The 27,527-nt window shown below is 43.1% G+C and overlaps 1 protein-coding gene across 2 annotated transcripts in view; it reads right to left on the bottom strand.

Moving 5' to 3' along the window:
* RIC-3 (RIC3 acetylcholine receptor chaperone) overlaps nucleotides 1–27,527 on the bottom strand; it is a 488,355-nt gene that overhangs the window by 293,938 nt on the left and 166,890 nt on the right. For both annotated transcript variants that reach the window (XM_080266705.1, XM_080266706.1), the window contains exon 5: nucleotides 23,217–23,421. In XM_080266705.1, the coding sequence (XP_080122831.1) occupies nucleotides 23,217–23,421 (205 nt within the window). The remainder of the gene's footprint in view (nucleotides 1–23,216; nucleotides 23,422–27,527) is intronic.

Raw genomic sequence — 27,527 nt, 5'->3', positions numbered from 1 at the left:
CAGCTGCCTTCCCATTTTTCAGCCGCTTCACAGCACTCTTCACCTGTGCGAGTGTCATGTCTCCTGGTACTGCATTTCTTCTCTGCACACCCCCAAAACCAATCATGTGTACAGCCACTCTGCTCTCTCTATTCCCATTCATTAGGCACTTTGACAGGGCAGACTGGGATGGATTTAGAAATTATCTTGCTGATGTTCCATGGCAGTCTTCTCTAGTGATCCCAATTCTGCCCAGTCCCACATTTGCGACTTAATACTAGCTGGTATGGATTTATTCATACCAAGTCAACAATTCACTAAAAGATCAAACTCTCCAAAATGGTTTGATGGCAACTGTGCCAAAGCAACAGCCCAAAAGTCATTAGCATATAACTCTTACATAAAATCAAAAACATCTGAATCACTCTCCCAATTTAAAATTGCTAGAAATCATGCAAAAGCTGTATTAAATCAATCTAAATCAAACTTTCTTCAAAAGCAAGCATCAAAACTACTTAACAACCCTAATGACAATAGAATATTCTGGTCAACTCTTAATTCTTTCAATAATAACTTTAACAAGTCATCTTCCATTCCCCCACTAAAATCTTCAGATGGCAATATTACAAATGACCCACGTGGGAAAGCAGATATCTTTGCTAGTACCTTTGCAAGAAACTCTACCATAGATGATATCAGCCAGAATGTCTCAGTACTGGAACTTGATTCTCCCGAAATTGCCCCACTTAAAATGCAGACAAGATTTGTAAAATCCATCCTAGACAATTTACCTACCAACAAAGCTCCAGGCCCAGATGGAATTCCGCCAATTGTTTTGAAAAAGTGTTCCCCTGAACTTGCCTCTGTCCTAGCCAAATTATTCAGACTATGCATACGTACTTCTTTATTCCCAAATTCATGGAAAGAAGCCAATATCCACCCAGTTCCGAAGAAAGGAAGTTCCTCTGACCCCTCCAATTACAGACCAATAGCTGTCACATCTTCTCTTGGTAAGGTATTTGAAACTTTAATTAATAAGCATATTGTTAAACATCTTGAATCCAACAAATTAATTAGTGATAGACAATACGGTTTTCGCCACGAAAGATCCACCATTGACATACTCAATCTCTTAACTCATACCATCCATCAATCAATTGATCTTTTTGGAGAAACTCATGCAGTAGCTCTTGATATCTCTAAAGCTTTCAACAGAGTATAGCACCGTTCCCTGCTGTCCAAACTCCCTTGCTATGGAGTAACGTCTTTTGTTCCTCTGATTTCTTCTTATCTTAGTGACAGGAAAATAAGAGTAAAAGTAGATGATGTATATTCAAATTTCCACTCAATTAATGCCGGCGTGCCGCAAGGATCAGTTCTGGCGCCAACCCTATTTCAGGTTCATATTAATGATCTCTTATCTGTCACTCACAATCCAGTTCACTCATATGCAGATGACTCAACACTACATAGTTCATTCACACTCAGACATCCATTTACAAAATCTAATATCTCTTACCTCTTAACTCAGTACAGCCATCTCCATAAATCAAGATCTAGCTACAGTCAGTGAATGGGGACAAAACAACCTTGTCTCTTTTAATGCTAGTAAAACTAAATATATACAGTTTACTAATAGACAGATATTGCCAGATTCGTACATTACCTTCAGTGCTACTAATATTCCCATCTCCAAAAGTATTGAAATTCTTGGTGTCTCACTTAACAGTGCCCTCAGCTGGACCTCTCATGTCAGATCACTTGCTAAAACCGCCTCAAAGAAACTTGGATTATTGTACAGAGTCCGTAACTTCTTCGCCGATGAGCAGTTAGCTATAATTTATAAGAGTCATGTGCGCTCTCAGCTTGAATATTGCTCACCCTTGTGGAATGGTTGTGGAGAGGTTGCATTAAGACAACTAGACAAAATTAAGAATTAAGCTGTTAGAATCATTAACAACCCTGCCATTACATATAAACTACCTCCCCTGCAAGTAAGAAGGAATGTTGCCTCCCTTGCATTATTTTACAGATATTTTTTTGGCAAATGCTCAGACGAAGTTGCGTCCATGGTGCCACCTCTCCATGCCTTCCCTCGTGCTACATGAGCATCTGGTAGCGCTCATGACTGGAATGTCACTCAACCATATTGCAGAACTTCTGCCTATCAGAATTCTTTCATTCCCCGAACTGCATCTCTCTGGAACTCGCTTCCCCAGAGTTGTTTTCCTCCAAATTTCAACCCACAACTGTTCAAGTCTAACTGTTACAGATATTTTATGAATAGAGGACACCAGTAATCTGGTGTATGGATTTTTTTTTTTTCCCATTTGTTTTTCCTTCCTCCGTTCTGTTATTTAAAAAAAAAAAAAAAAAAAAAAAATCAAAATATTCTTTCCATCTGGTCCTTACTTCATCTCCATGGGTTAATAATCTAGCACCTACATCCTTCACCCCATCACATTTCTTTCCGCTTTCACTTCTACATTTCCGCACCTCATTCCAGAAAAACATTCTATTTCAGAGTAGTTCGCATTCATTTTTCTTCCTAGATCCTCATTAACTTCTTTCTTTTTCCACTTCACTAGTCTCTTTATGTGCATCTTGTTCTCAACATATTCAGTTATTTCAACTGAACCACTGTTCTGTAACCACTTTAGCCACTTCTTCCTCCACTGCTCTCTTTACCTCCTCATATATATGTGTGTATCTATCTATCTATCTATCTATATACTGTATATATGTATATACGGTATTCCTTGTACTATCCGGACGCCCACTTTCCGGACTACCCACTTACCGGACATTGTGGGCCTGGACCTTCGGAACCCAAAAATGTCCCCAAAAAGAGAAAAAATCCCCCCAGACCTGAATTTCTTCCCACCTATAACTTGAAATTGGCACATGGCCTTCACCCCTTCTTTCCTTCCTCCCCCTTCCGCAGTCAGGGTTGCCATTTGGTATTTGTCTTTACCAAATGTGGGCCAATTTGGTAGTCAAAAGTTTGCTTGGTAGTGAATCAGCATGATCCATTACCAAAAGATTTTTCACATGTATGAAGATATAGAGAATGGAGACGGTGGACTGTCTGCTCTCTTTGATTAATCTGGTAGTATACATAGCGCAAAAATAAACATGCTGCTGATTATAATGAGAGTGATTATTTCCATTTGTACATATAATTATTCACTTGTACAAAGGAAAAGGGGAAAAAGAAGTGTGTGGTAATCATAGGGGGCATTTGTCTTCTTAGTATAATAGGAAAAGTGTATGGTAGGATACTTATTGACAGATTTAGAGAAAGAACAGAGAAATTAGTTGGAGAGGAACAGGGAGGCTTTCGGAAGGGAAGAGGTTGTGTAGATCAGATATTCATTCTTAGATCTTTAGTGGAAAAGTTTCTAGAGAAGGGAAAGAAGTTGTATGCGGCTTTCATGGATTTGGAGAAAGCATATGACAGGGTGGATAGACAAGGATTGTGGAAAGTGTTAAGAATATATGGAGTAGATGGGAAGTTGTTGAATGCTGTGAAGAGTATGTACAATGGTGCGAAGGCTGTAGTGTGTGTGGATGGTGAACTAAGTGAATTTTTCTCTTTGAAAGTTGGGTTGAAACAGGGATGTGTCATGTCTCCATGGTTGTTCAATCTGTACATGGATGGGGTAATAAAAGAGGTACAAGGCAGGGTAGTGGATGTTGGAGGGGCCCTGGTGAGAGAGGATAGTGTTTGGAAACTCCCTGTACTGTTGTTTGCTGATGATACTGTGTTGTTGAGTGAAGACGAAGGGGAGCTGCAAGGTTTGGTGGATGTGTTTGGGAGTGTGTGTAAGAAACGGAATCTAAAGGTGAATGTAGGGAAGAGTAAAGTGATGGTCTTTGAGAGAGTGAAGTCAGTGAATGTACAGCGAGGTTGGATGGTGAGGAATTGGAAAATATGAGTACGTTTAAGTACTTGGGTAGTGTGATGAGTAAGGATGGAGGTTTGGAGGGTGAAGTGCTTGAAAGGGTACAGCAGGGAAGAAAGGTTGCTGGTTCTTTGAAAGCAGTGATAAGAAACAGGGAAGTGAGCATGGAAGTGAAAAAGTTACTACATGACAGTATTGTGATACCAACTCTAACGTATGGAAGTGAAGCTTGGACGTTGTTGGAAGGACACAAGTCAAGAGTGAGAGCAGTGGAAATGAGTTATTTAAGAGGAGCCTGTGGAGTCACATGGAGAGACAGGCTGACGAATGAGGATATAAAGGAGCGTTGTGGTGTGGATGTGGATGTGATAGGAAGCGTTACGAGGAACACACTGAGGTGGTTTGGCCATGTGGAGAGGATGGAGGGTGAAAGACTGACGAAGAGAGTGTATGTGAGTGAGGTGGAGGGGGGAAGAGGGAGGGGGAGGCCAAGGATGAGATGGAGGGATGGGGTGGAGAGGTATATGAGAGAGGGGGGTGTGAGTTGGGAGCAGGGCAGTAAAATGGCGGGGGACAGGGCAACTTGGAGGCGATTTGTTTGTGGCCACCCCAAACGGGATTGAGGCGTCTGGCAATAGATAGATAGATAGATAGACATATAATTAGTGAAGGAAAAATCTATCTATCTATCTATAGCCCGACGCCCTAATCCCGCAAAGGGTGGCCGCAGACAAAACGCCTCCAAGTCACTCTGTCACCCACCATTTGACTCCCCTCCCCCCAACTCACCCCCCCTCCCTCATATACCTCTCAACTCCATCCCTCCACCTCATCCTCGGTCTACCCCTCCCTCTCCCTCCCTCCACCTCACCCACATACACCCTCTTAGTCAGTCTTTCACTCTCCATCCTCTCCACATGTCCAAACCACCTCAGTGTATTTCTCCTAATCTTTTCAACCACATCCACATCTACCCCACAACGTTCCTTCACTTCTTCATTCGTCAACCTGCTTCCTTTAAAAATTTGGTAAAAGTTAAATCTGGTAATGAAAACTGAGGAGTATGGTAATGTGGCCGAGCTCAGATCTGGCAACCCTGTCCGCAGTTACTGCCTAACCACCGTCGAGGGTAGATGTTCATCGCAATGAATGCCGCATGTGCTCGTTTTTGTGAATAAACAGAGAATAAACTGCAATACCTCGCCACTAGACCACATGGGAATTTACAGTTGTGCAGTGTTAAGAAATCAGAATTTAGAGTGTAAAGGATTAAGCGTGGAGTGCAAAGTGGCGGCTGAAACTGGCGTGGCGCAATTAAGAACAGAATGTGCAGTGTTAAACAATTATAACTCACAGGCAAAGAATCAAGTGTAGCACAACACTGGATTACTGTACGTGCTTCAAGATCATTTTCACCACTGTGAGAGCCTTAGAGGAGGCGGCCACAGACATGCTGTAGGTACTTTGTACACTGCTAAGTATTTTCCATACTCACTTCTACTTCCTCATTCTCTGGTTCCTTTTCATTTATTTCATGCTTTATGTTCATTATTGGTGTAAATAGGGTCTTAAATGGGTTTAAATAGGTGCTATGCATGTCCGGTACGGAGTTATTTAGGTGGCTTTCAAAGTTAGGCTGAGTTAGGGTCCATAAATACCAGTCCCGGAAGCCTGGGCCGACTTTCTGGACGAGACCACTTTCCGGACATGCCTCTGGCTCTATTACATCGGATAGTGGAGGGATTACTGTATATACACACATACACACACACACACATATATATATATATATATATATATATACAGTATATGAGGCGTCTTGTGGACAAGGGGTGAATGCGCCACCCCCATCAAAAATGAGTTATGCATGTTTTCCACTAGGTGGAAGCACTGAAAATCTCGTGGTGAAGAGCGTTTTCCGATTCCGACCCATGCGGGTTCAGAATTCTAGGTTCAATCCCCTTTGTTTTGCACACGTGGAGGGGAGGAGGAGGGCGGGGAGGGTCTGGGATTTCAAAACGTTAGGGGCGAAAGTCGGCACACGGCCCAGCCAATGGGCTAGCAGCTACCTCTGTCAGAGTCAAAGGGCCGCCTGTCAGCCAATCAGACGCGCGTTAGCACCCCCGCTAGTCATCCCGCCAAGCACGTGAGTGAAGCCTGCCTTTGTTTACACTCCGATGACGTCCTCCACTATTAACCATCAGGCCCCCCCCCCCTCTTCATCTTGGTGTGCAGTTCGAGTTGTAAATAGTTGGTGAGTATTATAACTTATTATGTCAGTCATTAACAATATAATGGTTATCATACACACAATAAAACAACCTGTTGCCGATAAGGAGATGAAAATTTTAAATTAATAATTATAGGAAAAATATTAATTATAGGAATTTTTGGCTGAAATTTTCACAGTATCTTAGTTTCATTTACATCTAATACAGGAATGAATTTCAAGTTGATTGAACAATAAATACTATATGCTGAAAGAACACCATCGTGTGTTTTATTGTGTGTGTGTGTGTGTGTGTGTGTGTTTTATTTTTTTTTATTTTCCTGCAGTATAAATTTGCCTCTTCCAGAGGATTCTAATGATATATAATAACATGCTATTCTGTAATATTCTGCTCACATTTTCGGCAATTTCCTTCATCTCTTCTTGCTTGTCTGTTCCATTCCTCATCTTGTTATGGACGTATTGGCAGTATAACAACTTGGTATTCGCAAAATAATCGTCACTATTATGGAAACTTACTGTTATTGCCGAAAACGTTATTGTCGAAGTTGTTATTAGCGAGATCTTACTATAGACTCCTCTTGAACACCTTCCCAACGAGCCTCCAGATCACTATTGGAGCGTTGTGTGTGTGTGTGAGGGGGGGTTGCATACTAATGCAAAATGGCGTTTTTGAGCCAACCTTGCCTCTACCTCGCGTTCTGTGAGGTAAACTTGTCCATTCAAGGTTTTTGGTTATGATTTTTGGTCACTCGTGCACAACGCAATTCGCGCACTCTGAGCTCACGCAGTAGGCGAACCCACTGTGTATATATATATACAGTATATATATATATATATATATATATATACTGTCAAAGATGAGGAAGAGTGGCCATGTGCAGTTTGCCACAAGGGCGTGGGAAGTAATTCCATCTTGTGCAGTGTTTGTGATAAATGGATGCACAAGAGATGTAGTAGTATCAGAGGTAGACTGCGAGATAATGCTGAATTTATGTGTACGGCGTGTTGGGGAGAGCAGGTGGAGATTGTCAAGTTTGAAAGGAATGAACTTGCTTGTGAATCGCTTGAGTGTGTGGAAGAGTTTTGTTGTTTGGGAGACATGTTGTGTGCTGGAGGTGGAGCTGGAGCTAGCTCTGTTGCTAGGGTAAGAAGTGGCTGGAAGAAGTTCAGGGAGCTGTTGCCTCTCCTGACACTGAGAGGACTCTCCCGACATGCTAAGGGGTCTTTGTGTGCAGCATGTGTTAGGAGTGTAATGCTGTATGGTAGTGAGACCTGGGCAGTAAAGGAAGGGGATATTCGCAGGCTCGCACATACAGAAATGACGATGATTAGCTGGATGTGTAGTGCGTCCCTGCGTGCAAGGTCCGGGGGGGCTGGGTTTACGGTGGAAGAGTTAAGAGGTAAGATGGGATTGGAGTGTATTGGTGTTGTGATGAGGAAAGGTAGATTGAGATGGTTTGGGCATGTGGAGAGGATGGGGGATGATAACTGGGTAAGGAAGATGAGAAGTATTGGAGATGGGGTTATAAGAGGCAGACCAAGAAAGACATGGAGGTCATTAAGTGTGACCTCAGGGTTAAGGAACTGAACAGGGAGGTTGCAATAGATTGTGCAGTATGGAGAGCCGCATTTGGGTGACCAAGGCCGACGCATGCAAGCATGTTGGAGCCTTTAAAAACAAAATGAAATGAAACAAAATATATATATGTATATATATATACATATATATATATATATATAGCCGCAGTCCTAATGGACCCAGGATCGAATCTTGGCTGGGGCAGGGAACAGTTTAAGGATTTGAATTTCCTAAAAGCAGACTTTCCTGATGTACCAGATGACCCGCCGACATGTCGTAAAAGTACCCCCGCTAATACCAATACACCAGTCCTGTATGAGACAGCCCTAGCATGTATTCAATATGGACGGTGGGTGTTAGCGCCGAAGTGGTGACATGTGGAGGTGTAGGAGGACTACTGGGCCTTGGGATAGGCAACTGCCCCCAAGAAATAGGCCCTGAGCCTTTGCCCAGAGTCGGACACATAAAATATATATATATATATAAATATACTGTATATGTACAATATATAAACAGTAATCCCCGTACTATCCGGACGCTCACTTTCTGGAAACCCCACTTACTGGGCATTTTGGTCCAGGGATTCATTATTCCCAAAATTGCCTAAAAAGCGCAAAAAATTCGAAAAAAAAAATCTGACTTTTTCCCCCGTAATTTGAACTTGGTGCGCGCAGTGCGGACCAGCTGAGTTTTGGTGCATAGTTCCACCGCCGTCCGCTAGAGCGCCCCTGCATCCTCCCCACTTACCGCCCGTCTCTTGCTGTGAGTGCACGCTCGTCATCATGGCCGCCCACGTGCTTGCTTTTGTGGTGGTGCCCTACTTGCTGCATGCTCTGCTGCTGCTCTTCTGCCTCTTGTTAGTGTGTGTGATGATGGCCCCACCGGCTGAGAAGAGGAAGAGAGTGGTTTTGACTCTGGAGAAGAAGAGGAAGGTATTGGACAAGGTGGACACAGGATGGTTAACCTCACGCATCCTCCATGAATTCAACCTGGCCCAATCTACTTTGTTTGATATCAAGAGATCCCGCGACAAACTCATGCAGTATACAGCTGACTTCTTGTCGAAGAACAAAAGCAACGTGGAGAGGAAGATGAAGTTTTCTCCCTGGTATGCTGAAGTCGACTGCTCCACGTTGAGTTGGTATCGACAGCAACGTGCTGCTGGTGTGCTGGTGCGTGACACAGAACTGAAAGCTGCTGCTGAGAAGTTCGCAAGACTTCACGACGCCCCAGACTTCAAGGCATCCGTGGGTTGGTTCTTCGTGTTCAAGTTACGACATGGCCTTTCCAACTGTAAGTCTCATAGCGAAGCATTGGATGCCAACGAGGATGGAGTAGAGGAGTTTCGGCAGAAGGTGAAGAGCTTGATCGACAGGGAGGGCCTCACTCTCGGTTAAGTATACAACGCTGACGAAACTGGTTTATTCTATCGCTCTTTGCCTACGAGCACTCTAGCCGAGGAGACAAAGAGGCGTGTACCTGGCCGCAAGCTCTCCAAGCAATGGATATCTGCTTCATGTTGTGCCAATGCGAACGGCAAGCACCGGCTTAAGCCCGTTATTGTTGGCCGTGCAAAGCAGCCTCGGTGTCTTTGTGGGGTGATGGATGTCCTTCCTGTCATTTGGTACCATTCTTTGAAGGCATGGTTCACTGCCCAGATCTTCAAAGACTGGTTCCACCGCCATTTCGTCAAGGAGGTCATCAATTACCAGACGAAGACATTGGGAATCCCGCGCGACCAGGTGAAGGTCCTCCTTCTCGATAATGCACCTGCCCACCCGTGTGTTATTTGAGAGGTTACTCTATCTATATATACAGGTATATATATATATATATACTGTATATATATACAATGGAATTTCAAATTTCGATCACCGCGAAATTCAAATCATCGAAATTTAAACTATTACAGGAAAAATTTGTTTTGGTCCGGGGCCTCCGAACCTAACTACCTAATATCATGATTTTTTGCCCATACCCCCTGTAAACTTTATGAACTATAATTATGGTTAAGTAACTGTAGTTCTGCATTGTATTGCCATACTGTTAGCAAGTGTACAATATACTTGGTGTATTTCTGCCCTTTCCTGTATTGCCATTTCTCCTTTGGCTGGGAAGATTTACAGGTGCCAGGGTGCTCTCATCCATTACCACTGCTACCTGAAGAACCACTCTTGCTTGCCATCTTGAAACAGGAAAGTTGCAACAAAAATACAAAGAAAATACATACAACTAAATTGCAGTGAAATGCATGTCCACATGTGGAAGGTACAGGCTGAAAGTGCAGCACTTGGCTGTAGAGGGCTGGCTGCTGGCAGGACAGTCGCAAGATGGCTGCCGACAACAGAGCATCACCTTGCACATGGCTTGTTGTTGTTGGTGTCTACTCCCATCCAGGAGCTCTTGTCCTTAAACAACATGACAATTCTTTTTTCTCAGTCTCTGTTGTTCATTTCTATGCTGCTCCTTATATTCATAATTACTGTAATTCTCTTCGTTTCAGTATTCTGCCTACTGTATTTGCTACCACCTGTAATTCATTTTGTTTTAGTATTTCTACTATTGATTCTCTTCCTTTAATTTCTCTTGTTATATCATCAAGTTATTCAAGTATTGATTACTTAATAATAAGTATATTTATAGAATGAAGGGGAATCGTCCAGGGTGCGATTTGTCCTGACAGGAAATCGACCGTGTTTTGACAGGGAATTAGCTGACGGATGAATTGACTTGATGGTGAATTGTCTTGGAACTATATCATCGTATGCTTCATATACTGTATGAAAAAATGATGTTGATTTTCATTCTGTTCTTGACACGTCACATACGATATTTGGTTAGGCTTATACCTTTTCTTATAATTTTCCCTCACTTCTAGCATTTTGGTTCATATAAAAAATGTTATCTTTGCTTGTTTTGGTTGGAGTCTGGCCCTGAGAGCATCGAAATACGTGACTCTGTATCGAAAAGAAAGGTAGGCAGACCACTCCAAAATGCATCGAAATTTGATTCATCGAATTCTAAACTGTCAAAATTTGAGATTCCACTGTGTATCTATATATATATATATATATATATGAGCCTCTGTGGTACAGTGTTAAAGTGTGAGTTTTTGTACATGGGAGAACAAGGGTTCAAGCCCCGCCAGGGTAATAAACATTAGGAGCGTTCTTCCAGCCAGGTACTGCTTTGGTGGACATAGGGGGGGCTGTGGTTGAACCAGTGTCACATACTATAAAGAATGTTTGCACCCAGTCGGCTTGCATAGGCTGATTACACTTGGTTCACAGACTACACACGCATCCAAAGCCACTCCAACACTACAATTATACTTACAAGCACTTCTCACTCTACATACAATCTCTACCAGACAGCCTAAGCCACTTGGTAGAGATACATAGGCTGTATCGTCCCCACTTTGGTCGGGATAGGCCGGTCCTGCATAGGACATTCAAATGGCTGATGATGATGACGATGATACATACATACTGTATATATATCTATTGCCAGACACCATAATCCCGTAAGGGGTGGCCAATCGACTCTGAGTTATTTGTTTTACAGGGAGGGGCACTAACCCTCCACCAACCCACTTGTTGACATGTAGGGAGCACGTATGATTGATTATACAGTTACCACCCTGCATTGTAAATGGTTCCTTGGCTTACAGGAAACCATTTGGCTTGTCATTCAATGTAAAGCCACCTGTAATGGAAAGAAAAGCAATAAGAAGTGACAGGAAAGATGGGAGAAATAGGAAGTGAGGAGGGCAGGCACAGAAAAAGAATGATAAAGGCTAAGGAAGAAGTAGGCAGCACTACATCAAGTGAGTGGATGATGGTCGCCACCACCTACTGCTTATATATATATATATATATATATATATATATACATATATATATATATATATATATATATTCACTCTCATCTTAAATGTCAGGACCAACTGCCTAGCCCCGGGCTAGGCAGTTGCCCTCATGGGGCAACGTAGGATTGGATGATGGATGGATATATACCGTATATATATATATATATATATATATATATATATATATATATATATATATATAATACATGACAATACTTAATTCCTTTCAGTTCATTTGAAGGCTAACTGTAGTTGGCTTGAACAGGTGAAATGATTTGTAACTAACAGCTCAGCAAATATCGTGCAACCACACCTTAGTCGTGTGAATATCCCAGTTTCATCAGGTAAAAGAAAATGACAACAGTAAGGGATAAATACATCTCTTAACTCAAGTCCTGATTTAGTAATGGAGCAGGGAATGGGGTCAGCAGGATAACCATTGATATGGCATGTACGGAGAGGTATCAACAAACACTGTAGGAGTAATCAGGGTACTAAAAATCACATGGGTCTGCATCTAAACACTAATGCAAAGTGACCTAGCAGATGGTAAAAATCATTGAAGTGTGAACATATACATATCCTATACATAGGTATTTATGTCTAACCTTCATTCTGATTTCTTTGGTGTATGAATTAATTATGTAAAACTGCTGTACTAAAAGTTGTCTCATCATCAAGTTTCTAATGAAATAGTATCTACACCCACCACAAATTGACTTAGGACCTACACACAGAATTGCTATGAGAGAGCTGTCTGTCTTTGCTTGTGTTTGCACCCCCACAAAGTGAATTTTTGGGGCAAGAAGTAACTGGCAACTCCTCTGGTGTTGGCAGGAGGTGGTGGAACACTCAGCATGTCAGTGCTTGCCCAGAAGTGAGAGTGGGAGTACACTCAATCCTTGTAAATCGCGGCAATTTGGGTCTGGACCACTGACGTGATTTACGAATTCCGTGATTTATGAATAATAACTCTTATGTGAAAAATTAATTTGGGTCTGGACTTTGGCCAACCTGCCCCCACAGCACTCTACCTACACCTATCTAGGCACCATCAAACACAAACATACAAATTTTGGAATATTCAGTGCATGTATTAGGTGATCTCACCTTAAACCTATGACGAAATTGCTTAAGTGAATGGAGTGGGGTAGGTGTTGGGAAGAACTTAGAACCTCTCAGCACTTGTTCTTCCCAAACTCTTTCGCCAGCTTTGAAAACTTCTCTCCCCTCTCAACACCACGAATGAGCTCCAAACGTTGACTGTACAACAATCGCGGCAGCTTCTTGATGCCATAAAGCTTAGAGCGCTTCACTGAGGGGTCGGAAGGGGCCATGGCAGGTAGGAGGCGGGAGGAAGTTGCACAAAAAAGGCAGGTAACTCTCGTACTCCACGGCGACGGTCTGTAGTGTGCGGACTGGCAACAACAACATGGCGACGTTAGTATGCACACTTGCCACCAGGGATGCAAGGGGATTGGTTGTTGGGTAGCGATTTTCAGTTTGAATGCCGCGGTTTACGGTTCTCCTCGGAAAAGGCCCACTTGGGTGCCTACATCCGCGATTTTCGTGACAACAGTGATTTAAGGTTGCCGGCAGTCTGACAACCACCTAGCCGTGATTTACGAATCCGTGATTTATGAACACGCGATTTACGAGGATTAAGCGTATATGTTCCCGTCGCTCTGAGCTTGCACCTTCCTCTGTTTTCATATGCATTACTGTTTGCCCTGTTGTTTTCCTAGAGTCGAGGTGTCATGCGTGGAATGGGCATGAGAGGGTCCATATCATTGCATGAAGGCAGGATAATGTCCCTGTCAACACGATTTGTGAACGTACTGGACACGCAAAGTTGACTGTCATGAAGATTCATGCTGTAGCACGTGGCTTGCCACCTGATGTTGTACCAGAGCACAAGCATGGCGGTGGACAGAAGAGGACAACTTCCAGAGGTACAGATATGCTTCTGAAGAAGGAAGTAATAAAAAATCCTCAAATGACAGCAGCAAAATTGAAGAGAATGCATCCCCAGCTGTTACAAGCCACTTCAATTTGAACTATCCAACACCACTTGCAGAAGGAGCTGGGTTTGCCAAGCCACACCGCAGCCAAGAAACCGCTTCTCATTGACCACATGAAGAAGCAGAGCATTCAGTTTGCCAAGAAGTATGCACACTGAACATCGGATGAGTGGAGAAAAGTTATGTTCTCCAATGCCAGAACATTTCAAGTGTTCCAGGTGCGTTCTACCAAGGTTCATCGCCCTGCCTCCCGTAGTCGATATGACCCCACTTATGTGATGCCGACTGTTAAGCACCCACAATCAGTAATGGTATGGGGGTGTTTCTCAGGTGAAATGGGAAGTGGAAGCCTCTACTTTCTTCTTAAGAACTTGATGATGAATGGTGGCCAAAACATTCATGTTCTTATGATCATAAGTTAAACTTTTTTGCTGTTCATGGGTGAGACTTTTTCATGCACAATTCAGCTCCATGTCACAAGTCAAGAAACGTGACAAAATGGCTTCAGGATAATCAGATTGAGGTTCTCGACTGGCCTGGCAACAGTCCAGATCTAAATCCGATAGAAAACTGCTGGGCAAAGACAAAGAAAATCCTGGCAGAGAAGAAGACACCCAATCTGGACAACCTCAAGGCTGAACTGACAAATGTTTGGTGCAAAGAAATGCCCTTCGATTACTTTAGAGATCCAAGTGATTCCATGCCAAAATGTATCCAACCAGTCCTGAAAAACATGGGAAACATGATTTCATATTAATGAATGGCATTTCATGAACAAACATTGTGATATACTATGATTTCTGTGTTTTTTAATACCTCGTGGGGGGAGGTCCTAAGTCAATTTGGGGTAGCTGTAACTTCATTTCCAATTGCTTATAATTAACTACAAAATTGTTATGAAAAAAAATGCTACTTTCGTGCTTACCCATAAACCAAAGTCATTTGCACTACTTTATTATTATTATTTTTTTTAACTTACAACTGTCTTCTGTCTACACACAACTGAGCTGGTAAGTAAGGACTACCTCTGTAACACACATCCTACATTTTTGTTTTTGAAGGCTCCAACATGCTTGCATGCATCAGCCTTGGTCACATAATGGCAGCTCTTCATGCAGCTCGATGTCTGGCAGCTTCCCTATTTAGTCCCTTTACCTTGAGGTCTCACTCAGCAGCTTCCTTATTTAGTCCCCTAACCATGAGGTCATACTCAATGACCTCGTCCCAGGTCTTTTTCGGCTTACCTCTCACTTCCCTGCTCTCAACATTTACACTTCTTACTTTCTGCACCCCATTATCATCCCCCATCCTCTCCACATATCCAAACCATCTCAATCTACCTCTCCTCATCACAACACCAATACACTCCAGTCCCATCCTACCTCTCAACTCTTCCACCATAAACCTAGCCTCTCCAGGTCTTGCACTCAAGGATGCACTGCACATCCACCTAATCATTGTCATTTCTGTACGTTTGAGCCCACGAATATCCTCTTCCTTAACCCTTTAACCGCAGGTGTCATTCCAGAATGACAGTGACAAAACTGGACCAAACCGCGGGTGTCATTCTGGAATGATCGCGAATATTTTGAACACCGCGCGTTTTCCCGGCGCGCAAATAGTCTCACGCAAGAGTAGCTGTCGAGTTCTTTCACGCCAGCCATCCCACACCTCCCTCCTCCAACCCCGAGGGGGCCCCCCCCACCCCTGCCCTGACCCGCGTCAGTCAGTATCTGTCCAGCTCTGTGCGTGATAATGGCGCTCCGTCCCGACTCATCGTCGCTCGCTTCCTCCTCTACAATGATTAGTGCTAGTGTTCCCTCTACCTCTACACCGGTAAAGGAACTGCCGACGGCGAGGCAGAAGGGGTTGAGCACTCCTGAAATTAGAACTGAGCTAGACAAAACTGTAAGTACTACTCTTGATTGTGGCAGTGAAAGTGACACACTCACAGCAAGCAGTGATGATTTGGCAGTGATTGGTGGTGAACCATTTTCCATTGATAGTGACAGTGATGAAAGTGATCGTGTTGATTCCCCCCCACCACCCCCAACTTATTCTGGGAAAGGAAAGGCTCCTATGGGCAAATCTGGTATTGCACGTGGGAAGGGAGTGAAGCGCAGGCTCACGTCTCCCACACCAGGCCCTAGTACGCATTTCCCATCAATTTCCCGTTCCCCTAGCCCTATTGCCCTCACATCATCATCATCATCATCTGTCGTGCCCTCTCCTCAGTCTACATCATCTGAGGAGTACGACTTACCAAAGCCTGCAAAGCGAGGGAAGGCAGGCCGTGCAGGCCGTGCAGGCAGGCCTAGAACAAAGGGGATGCGTGGCAGTTGGAGGGCAAAGCTGGGCGATAAGCGAGGCGATAAGCGAGGTGATAAGCGGGGTAGAAAGGGTCAAGTTTCACCACGCACCAGGTCAGAAACCCCCGCCTGCCCCCGCTCAGTTCCCTCACCCGCGCCACCCCCCCACTCACCGCCCCGCACTCACCCCCCTCCCCGTTGCCTCCTGCCTCACCCACTTCCCGCTTGCCTCCTGCCTCACCTCCTGCCTCACCCATTGCCTCCACCTCAGCTCCTTCTCACGGGGAAACGAGTGGAATGCAACCTGCCCCTGCCACTGAACCATGCACAGGGCAAGTGGATGCATTTGTTTGGTCTGACGGTGGAGATTTCCAGCCACACAATCCACCGTTTGATATGACAAATGCTGGAATACAGCCTGCCTTCCCATGCAACGTAGGTGATGACTTTGTTGATTACTTCCTGGCCTTCATGGATGATGAAATTGTGCAGCATGTCAGCGATGAGACCAATAGGTATGCAGCTCAGTGTGCAGCAGAAGGGCTGGGACATACTGGCTCACCAAAGCAAGTGTCGTGGTTGCCTGTCGGGATCAGAGAGCTGTATGTGTTTTTTGCACTAATGTTTTTGATGCCCCATATAAAGAGACATGAGTTGGAGGAGTACTGGCTCGTGGATGACATAACTATTATCCCAATATTCGGGAAGTATATGTCACGGGATCGGTTCCGACAGCTGCTTGGATACCTGCACTTCGCTGACAATGACAACCCGTCCCAAACTGACCCTTTGTGGAAAGTGAGGGATTTTCTCAACAGGATTAGGGATCGATTTATGCGATTTTTCAGGCCTATGCAGAAAGTCGTCATAGACGAATCCCTGGTATTGTTCAGAGGACGTCTCAAATTCATGCAGTACATCCCAAGCAAACGCCACCGCTTTGGGATAAAGTTCTTTGTGCTGTGTGACTGTGAGACGGGGTATATCCTGGAATTTGTCATTTACTCGGCTAGCACAATGGATGTGAACAGGAAAGACCCCCTTGGCTTCTCTGGCTCCGTTGTAAAAGTGCTGATGGAGAGGTATTTTGGTGGTAATCATGTGCTGTACACAGACAATTATTACACAGCACCGAAACTCTCCAAATACCTTGCTGAACACGGCATTGGCACTGTTGGCACTGTACGGAGCTATAGGAAAGAGTGGCCTAGTTTCCCTGAAGCATCATCATCATCCAGGGGAGATGTTCACCTGAAGAAGTCAGACAAGCTTCTTGCGATCAGGTGGCATGACAAGAAGGTCGTGAATATGATCAGCACCATCCACAAGGGGGAATTGAAGAGAACTGGGAAGGTCAGCTACAGGACGGGAGAGCCAATCATGAAGCCTGATGCCGTCATTGACTATAATGTAAATATGAGACTTGTTGATAAGTCTGATATGATGATTGGCGAAATCGACTGTCTCAGGAGAAACACCTGATGGTACAGGAAGGCTTGCCTGCACATGCTCGATATGTGCATGCTCAACGCCTTCATTCTCTACAAGACACAAGTTGGGGGCATAAGGCAACCATCACTGAGACAGTTTTCCAAGACTGTCGTGCAGCAGCTACTTGAACGATTTGGTCAGGTGACGGCATTGATCCCGAGGCGACACTCTGACACACAACCTGACCGTCTTGAGTGCCGCAATTACATGAGCTGGCACCAGCTTGTGAAATTGCCTCCTACAGCAGGCGGCAGGTTGTCACAGGGCCGCTGCAGAGTATGTTCTACCACCACACGGAGGCCTAGGACGAGAAAAATGAGCACACACCAGTGCCTTGAATGCCAAGTCGCTCTATGTGTAACTCCGTTCTTTGCCGAGTACCACTCTCTGAGTAAATACTGAAAGTGACAGTGATATATAGTGATGCGACAGTGACGTGCTTTGCCAATAATTGTATAGTGGATAATGTAGTAATAAGGGATATTTTGCCTAGAAAAAAAAGGAAATATTGGCCAGAATAATAAGTGATATTGTAATAAGAGAATCTGCGGCACTTGTGGAATTCTGCGGCACTTATGTAATTCTGTGATGCGCCAGTGACGCAATATAGTAATAAGTGCATTGTAAATATAATGTATATTGCCCATATTATATGTAAAATAATATTAGAAGTTAGAAAGAATGAAAAGATCGCATGAAACGTCAGTGAGCGGGTGCCGCCGCAGTAAAGTGAGGCGCAGCCGCAGTGAAGTGCCTTTTACCTACCTCAGTGAACACAGAGTGGGTGTTTATCGTATGTACAGTGTTCATATATGTTTATATTACTATTATGAGAGAGTGGTTGGCATTTGGTACTGGTGTGTGGGGCGTAAAATAGTTATTTCACACCCCTCACTTCTAACGGCTCTCCCCGTCCTGTGAAAGTCAACAAAGTCATGAAACCTACATCAATGGAAAGCTGAAGGTTAGTACTTTCTAATGGTACCTTATTTTTTTCTCTAGCTTTATTCTGTGCAGAGTTATTAAGGTTTAAAGGTTTGTTTACATTTGGCTGAAATCCCCGCGGGAGAGGACAGTCAGACCAAAACAATACCCGCGATTAAAGGGTTAAATACCCAGGTCTCACTATCATACAGCAATATACTCCTAACACAGGCTACATACAAAGATCCCTTAGCACGGAGGGAGAGCCCTCTCAGTGTCAGGAGAGGCAACAGCTCCCTGAATTTCTTCTAACCACTCCTGACTCTAGCCACAGAGCTAGCTCCTGCCCCATCTCCAGCACATAACACATCTCCCAAATAACAAACCTCTTCCACACACTCAAGAGTCACCAGAGAGTTTAATCCTTTCACACCTAGCAATATCCACAAGCTCACTCCAACACACCGCACACATGAAATCAGCATTATCTCGCAGTCTACCTCGAATACCACTACATCTTTTATGCATCCACTTATCATAAACACTGCACAAGGAGGAATTACATCCCATGCCCTTGTGACAAATCGCACATGGTAGTTCTCCCTCTTCTTTGACAGTATCATTGCCAGCCCTATATACCATCACTTTTGTTTTATCTGAATTTACTCTTAAGCTCTTGTGCCCCATACTATCTCTCCGCTTCCTAAATCTTTCCTCCGCCTCCCTTTCGTTCTCTGCAACGAACACTAAATCATTAGCATACATCTACCATGGGAGTCCATATCTGAAGTCACGTGAAAGGGCTTCAAGTAGCTACCATGATAAACAACAATGGGCTCAAGACTAACCCCTGACGCACACCAACATTCACAGAAAACTCATCATTCAAACCTCCATTCATCCTTACCTTGGTGTCTGCATCCACATACATGGCCATAATGACCCTAACCAGCCACTCCTTGATCCCAACCTTTCTCATTGCCCACCTCACCACCTTTCTAGAGACTCTGTCAAAGGCCTTATTTTTCCCTCTTCTTTCCTATATATTTTTCCTGAAGCTGTCACACAAAGAATATGGTATCAGTGATCCCTTTACCCGGCATAAACCCAAACTGCATCTCATCAATACTCACTCTTTCTCTAATCATACCTTTTAGAACTCTCCCCATTACCTTCATTATCTGGTCTAAAAGCTTTATGCCTCTATAATTTCCTCATTTCAGGGCAATACCCCTCCCCTTGTACACATTTACAATCACATTCTTCAGCAAATCATCTGGGATAACACACTCATATAATATAATCGTATTTATCAATTCTGTGACTAACCTCACTCCTATACAATCATCATAATCCTCCTACAATCATTACAATCCTATCATACATCCCAGTAAATAAGAAGCTGTATTTATAGACACTGGTGGTCCTCATTATGAGATGCATTCCAAAATATAACTTTCATCAACACAATGAGTATCGTAAATACATCAGGGAAAAACTGTCAAGCTAGTTTTATAATTGTAGCAATCAATCTTTATCAGATCATTCTGTGCAATTTTTCTTGTCAACTTCACACACTCAAAAAAAGAATGTCAGAAAAAGCAACTTAAAATGAAGACTTGCTGCACTAACCTTACAGAGCTCTCATTTTAATCTCCTTGCATATGATGATGCAAAATGCGTCAAAACAGAGTCAGGCTGAAGATTAACTGATTACGCAGTTAGCGTCATTATCAGTGGTGGTCTGAAGAGTTACCTACTAGGCAATTTTGGACAAAAATATTCACCAAAAATTAAGTTTTAGGATGAAGTGCATCAAACCTTGGTGTGTCATAAGGAGGGTGTCTATTTCAAGGCCAACAATACTCGCTTTTCTCTTGGCTTTCAGTGCGAGGGGGAGGGCGTGCATGCACCCAAATTTTGGCACTTACTCAAAAACTATTTGTTGTATCGAAATTCCTAATACACCATGAGAAAACTCATGAAATTCTGCATCTACACATATGCTTAGCTCTTGCACAGTGCAGGGTAAATTTTGCTCTAGGATGCTGGGAATTTATTTGAAGTTATTTTTACTCTTGACCAAGTTTATTCGCACCATATTTTGGTACTTTTACTCATCAGTTCTGTGTGTTTTTATTAGCTTATCTTGTATATAAACATCAGTGAAGACAATGGTATACAATTTATCCATCCATCCATCATCCAATCCTATGTTGCCCCATGAGAAGCGTATGAGCCCAGGGCTTGGCAAGTTGGCCCTGACATTTAAGATGAGAGTGACCAGCCTCACTCATTCCAGAGAGGCATTATGTGAGCAATAACCCCAACCACACCTTGGACAGAAGCCTTCACTGGTTCAATCTCTTCGCACAGACTTTCTCCTCCAATTCCATCTTAGACGATTCCAGTGCTGTTCCTCCATCACTTCCCGCCTCTGACTTCCTCATGGCTGACATTAAAATGTCTTCAGCTGATGTATTTTCTGCCATCACTGGCCTCAATACTAACAAGGCATATGGGCCTGATGGAGTCCCTCCTGTTGTTCTCAAGAACTGTGCTTCTGTGCTTACACCCTGACTAGGCAAACTCTTTCGCCTTTGTCTGTCAACTTGTACCTTTCCTTCTTGCTGGAAGTTTGATCTCATTCAGCCAGTCCAAAAGAAGGGTGACCACTCCCAACCCTCTAACTATCGTCCACTTGCTTTAACATCCTGTATTTCAAAAGTTTTCGAATCAATTCTCAATAGAAAAATTTTAAGGCATCTTTCCTATCACAACCTTCTTTCTGATCGTCAGTATGGGTTCCGTCAGGGATGTTCCTCTGGCGATCTTCTCACCTACCTTTCAGACTTCTGGTCATCCTCCTTTCGGGACTTTTGCGAAAGCTTTGCCATTGCACTTGACATCTGAAAGGCTTTCGATCGAGTCTGGCATAAATCTTTAATTTCCAAACTGTCCTCTTACGGTTTCTATCCATCTATCTGTGCCTTCATTGCTAGCTTCCTTTCTGGTCGTTCTATAGCCGCTGATGTAGATGGCCATCATTCTTCTCTTAGATCTATCAATAGTGGTGTTCCTCAGGGCTCTGTCCTATCACCAACTCTCTTCCTTTTATTCATCAATGACCTTCTAAGCTGTACATCTAAACCTATCCACTCATACGCTGATGACTCCACCCTTCACCTTTCCATTCGGTTCCCGCAACGCCCATCTCAGCAGTTACTTCAACAAACAAGGGATGAGGCTATGGCATACCTAATGTCTGACTTGGCTCGTATCTCTGACTGGGGTAAAAATAATATGGTTGTTTTTAATGCATCTAAGACTCAGTTCTTACACCTATCAACCCGTCAAAATCTTCCACAGGTATACCCACTAATGTTTAATGATATTCAGCTTAATCCTGCATCATCCTTGAACATGCTTGGGGTTTCATTTACTCGGGACTTATCTTGGAAAGATCATATTACATATCTTGTAAACTCTGCTTCCAAGAGATTGGGTGTGCTAAGTCAACTCCGTTCTTTCTTTACCCATGCACAATTGTTGACTCTATACAGGGGTTTTATCCGCCCCTGTGTGGAGTACAACTCTCATGTGTGGGGAGGCTCCCCACATACAGCTCTTCTCAATAGGGTGGAGTCAAAGGCTTTTCGTCTCATTAACTCTCCTCCTCTTACTGACTCCCTTCAACCTCTGTCTCTTCACTGCACTGTTGCATCTTTATCTCTTTTCTATCGCTACTTTAATGGTCACTGCTCCTCTGAACTGTCTGCATGCATTCCTCCACCTCTACGAAGGGTACATACCACCCGTCTAGCAGCAAACTCTCATCCCTTTTCTGTCCAACTCTCTAATGCAAGAGTTAACCGTTACTCCCAGTCCTTCATTTATGCAACGGGTCAACTCTGGAACTGTCTCCCTCTGTCTGTATTTCCTGCTGCCTATGATCTCCAATCTTTCAAACGCAGTGTGTCTAGGCATCTCGAAATGAATGGATCTTGAATTTGGCTCTCTCTTGTATTTTGTTTTTCTCTTGGAGGGAACTGTTATTGTGGGCTCATGGCCTTTGGTTCCTGCTTCCTCGCATTTAAAAAAAAAAAAAAAAAAAAAAAAAAAAAAAAAAAAAAAAATCCGATTGGAGTGCCATAAATACCCACTACATCACCAGGTGCCATAATTTGGTTATATGGTTACCACCTAGCATAGTAAATGGTTTCCTGGTGTACAGGGAACCATTTGTCTTGTCATTCAGTGTAGTCACCCATAGTCAGAAGGAAGAGAAAAGAATGAAGGAAAGAAAGATAGAAGAGGGAGTGTAAAGTTACCTGTAGGCAGAAGGATGAGGAAAGCATGAAGTAAAGAAAGACAGAAGAGGAAGGAAAGAAAGAAGGAAGGAGGAGAGGAAAGGGTGGACACATGAGAGCAGCACTACATCAAGTGACTGGATGGTGAGCGTCCCCGCTACCAGAACTTTATACCAATATAACCAGTTTTCGGGGCAAATAAAATCTACAGGAATATTTTCCTCTGTGTGCATGTCCAGGCTGCCTTCCCACCATTCTCTCTGATCATATACCACAAACTTACTGAAAATTTACAGTTCACGAGGGAGTTACCGTAATTTTCTAATTTACATTAACCATTGAATCAGGCAATAACTATTTTGGTTTACTGTATTACTGTTACCTTCAAACAGCTTTATTCTACTTGGGTGAGGTCTCTTGTATAAAAGAAGCTGAATAAAGTTGTACCTGTATTTAACCTCTCCAGTTTGAAAAATATCTGATAAGCAGAATAACAGTGGTAGTAACAAGAATAAATATGAAAGATTTCACCGTAGTGAAGGTAGTAATCTCACCTAAAATAATCACCCATGTCATCCTGCTGCCCCCACAACTCACCTATCTTGACCTCTGGTGCATCCTGGTGGCCCCTGCGGCGTGAGCGAGAGTCCTCCCGCTGCTGCCGGCGGATCTGGTCACGGGTGGAGGCATCCGCATTATCCAGGTACTCCTCAGCAAACACATATTTCCGATACTCAGGATCCATGCCAAAGTCCTTAAGCTTTGGCACCTTGTCCTCATCCTGCCCCTTCTTGAACAGCACCTGTAATATGACAGGAATGGAATAAGAAAGGATAAGAAGACCAACAACAGACCTGACAAATGGCCTTTGAGAGACTGGGGAAGGATAACTTACTGTATTTCCCACCATATAATGTACACTGGCGTATGCTGTGTACAGGGGTATAATGCACATCCAAGATTTGGCAAGGGATATTAAGGAAAAATATATATATATTAATCTATTAATCATTCATATTCAACATCCATCAATTTGTGAAGGGAGACAAGACAATATAGTCTATGAAAAGTTGGAATGGGATAACTTACATTAGACTGAGTCACACTGACTTAGGCAGGGTTCACAGGGGTAAAAAAAAAAAGTAAAAGGCTGTTGTCGGCTGAGCATTGTCAAATGACAGTTACTCAGGTTTCAAATGATCAGTCAAGATTATACTAGTGTATAAACAAAATTTAGCTGATATCATTTAAGTACATAAAGGCAATGTACCAATATACACACATGTGTATGTACACACATGTGAGTGGATGAGGAATTTGGAAGGAATTTGAGTGTAAAGTGGAGGGACTGTAAGAAAATGTTCTGGAAAGAGGTGAAAAGAGTAAGACAGGATGGAAGTGAAGTTAGCAGGGGAGTGAAAGATAAAAATGGTAGATTACTAGTGGAGAAGGGAGAAAAAGTGAGCAGATGGAGAGAACACTTTAAGGAATTGTTGAACGTAGAGGATGGAAGTAATGCGAGTATAAGTGGCTGGGGAATGGCTGGGAGGAGGAGGGAGGTGAGAAGACAGGAAGAAATCAGTAGGATAGAAGTTGTGGAAGCAATGAAGAAACTTAAATCGGGGAAATCCCCAGGAATTGATGGAGTGTGTGGTGAAATGTTGAAGCATGGGGGAGAGATAGTAGTAGAATGGATGTGGAAGATGTGCAGATTGGCCTGGGAGGAAGGTAGAGTCCCGGAGGATTGGAAGTCAGGTATAATTATTCCCTTGTACAAAGGAAAAGGGGAAAAAGAAGTGTGTGGTAATCATAGGGGCATTTGTCTTCTTAGTATAATAGGAAAAGTGTATGGTAGGATACTTATTGACAGAGTTAGAGAAAGAACAGAGAAATTAGTTGGAGAAGAACAGGGAGGCTTTAGGAAGGGAAGAGGTTGTGTAGATCAGATATTCATTCTTAGATCTTTAATGGAAAAGTTTCTAGAGAAGGGAAAGACGTTGTATATGGCTTTCATGGATTTCGAGAAAGCATATGACAGGGTGGATAGACAAGGATTGTGGAAAGTGTTAAGAATATATGGAGTAGATGGGAAGTTGTTGAATGCTGTGAAAAGTATGTACGATGGTGCGAAGGCTGCAGTGCGTGTGGATGGTGAACTAAGTGAATTTTTCTCTTTGAAAGTTGGGTTGAAACAGGGATGTGTCACGTTTTTTTGTTTTTTTGTTTTAAATAACAGAACGGAGGAAGGAAAAACAAAAGGGGAAAAAAAATAATCCATACACCAGATTACTGGTGTCCTCTGTTCATAAAATATCTGTAACAGTTAGACTTAACAGCTGTAGGTTGAAATTTGGAGGAAAACAACTCTGGGGAAGCGAGTTCCAGAGAGATGCAGTTCGGGGAATGAAAGAATTCTGATAGGCAGAAGTTCTGCAATATGGTTGAGTGACATTCCAGTCATGAGCGCTACCAGATGCCCGTGTAGCACGAGGGAAGGCATGAAGAGGTGGCACCATGGACGCAACTTCGTCTGAGCATTTGCCAAAAAAATATCTGTAAAATAATGCAAGGGAGGCAACATTCCTTCTTACTTGCAGGGGAGGTAGTTTATATGTAATGGCAGGGTTGTTAATGATTCTAACAGCTTTATTCTGAATTTTGTCTAGTTGTCTTAATGCAACCTCTCCACAACCATCCCACAAGGGTGAGCAATATTCAAGCTGAGAGCACACATGACTCTTATAAATTATAGCTAACTGCTCATCGGCGAAGAAGTTATGGACTCTGTACAATAATCCAAGTTTCTTTGAGGCTGTTTTAGCAAGTGATCTGACATGAGAGGTCCAGCTGAGGGCACTGTTAAGTGAGACACCAAGAATTTCAATACTTTTGGAGATGGGAATATTAGTAGCACTGAAGGTGATGTACGAATCTGGCAATATCTGTCTATTAGTAAACTGTATGTATTTAGTTTTACTAGCATTAAAAGAGACAAGGTTGTTTTGTCCCCATTCACTGATTGTAGATAGATCTTGATTTATGGAGATGGCTGTACTGAGTTGAGAGGTAGAGATATTAGACTTTGTAATTGGATGTCTGAGTGTGAATGAACTATGTAGTGTTGAGTCATCTGCATATGAGTGAATGGGATTGTGAGTGACAGATAAGAGATCATTAATATGAACCAGAAATAGGGTTGGCGCCAGAACTGATCCCTGCGGCACGCCGGCATTAATTGAGTGGAAATTTGAATATACATCATCTACTTTTACTCTTATTTTCCTGTCACTAAGATAAGAAGAAATCAAAGGAACAAAAGACGTTACTCCATAGCAAGGGAGTTTGGACAGCAGGGAACGGTGCCATACTCTGTCGAAAGCTTTAGAGATATCAAGAGCTACTGCATGAGTTTCTCCAAAAAGATCAATTGACTGATGGATGGTATGAGTTAAGAGATTGAGTATGTCAATCGTGGATCTTTCGCGGCGAAAACCGTATTGTCTATCACTAATTAAGTTGTTGGATTCAAGATGTTTAACAATATGCTTATTAATTAAAGTTTCAAATACCTTACCAAGAGAAGATGTGACAGCTATTGGTCTGTAATTGGAGGGGTCAGACGAACTTCCTTTCTTCAGAACTGGGTGGATATTGGCTTCTTTCCATGAATTTGGGAATAAAGAAGTACGTATGCATAGTCTGAATAATTTAGCTAGGACAGAGGCAAGTTCAGGGGAACACTTTTTCAAAACAATTGGCGGAATTCCATGGTTGTTCCATATGTACATGGATGGGGTAATAAAAGCAGTACAAGGTAGGGTAGTGGATGTTGGAGTGGCCCTGGTGAGAGAGGATAGTGTTTGGAAACTCCCTGTACTGTTGTTTGCAGATGATACTGTGTTGTTAAGAGAAGACGAAGGGGAGCTGCAAGGCTTGGTGGATGAGTTTGGGGGAGTGTGTAAGAAACGGAATCTAAAGGTGAATGTAGGGAAGAGTAAAGTGATGGTCTTTGAGAGAGGTGAAGTCAGTGAATGTACAGAGAGGTTAGATGGTGAGGAATTGGAAAATGTGAGTACGTTTAAGTACTTGGGTAGTGTGATGAGTAAGGATGGAGGTTTGGAGGGTGAAGTGCTTGAAAGGGTACAGCAGGGAAGAAAGGTTGCTGGTTCTTTGAAAGCAGTGATAAGAAACAGGGAAGTGAGCATGGAAGTGAAAAAGTTACTACATGACAGTATTGTGATACCAACTCTAACGTATGGAAGTGAAGCTTGGACGTTGTTGGAAGGACACAAGTCAAGAGTGAGAGCAGTGGAAATGAGTTATTTAAGAGGAGCCTGTGGAGTCACATGGAGAGACAGGCTGACAAATGAGGATATAAAGGAGCATTGTGGTGTTGATGTGGATGTGATAGGAAGCGTTATGGGGAACACACTGAGGTGGTTTGGCCATGTGGAGATGATGGAGGGTGAAAGACTGACGAAGAGAGTGTATGTGAGTGAGGTGGAGGGGGGAAGAGGGAGGGGGAGGCCGAGGATGAGATGGAGGGATGGGGTGGAGAGGTATATGAGAGAGGGGGGTGTGAGTTGGGAGTAGGGCAGTGAAATGGCGGGGGACAGGGCGACTTGGAGGCGATTTGTTTGTGGCCACCCCAAACGGGATTGAGGCATCTGGCAATAGATAGATAGATAGATAGTGAACAATGGCCTCGCATCTAACATACTTTTCTTCAGCACTTATCATTTGTAATATCATAGACACTCGACATACTGTATTCAGAAAAAAAAAAAAAAGTTTAGTATGGACCACTTACGTCAGTAGGGTTTGCTTCCACTGATATATGAAATCTGAGGTTTTTTTTTTTTTTTTTTTTTTTTTTTTTTTGAGGGTTCGTTATTTCAGTACCTCTTG

This window comes from Coenobita brevimanus, chromosome 21, assembly GCF_032717465.1.
Source record: "Coenobita brevimanus isolate Jiangsu-jjx chromosome 21, ASM3271746v2, whole genome shotgun sequence".
In the NCBI taxonomy this organism is placed as follows: domain Eukaryota; kingdom Metazoa; phylum Arthropoda; class Malacostraca; order Decapoda; family Coenobitidae; genus Coenobita; species Coenobita brevimanus.
The sequence above is the reverse complement of the archived record's forward strand: the minus strand, read 5'-3'. Positions and strand labels throughout refer to the sequence as shown.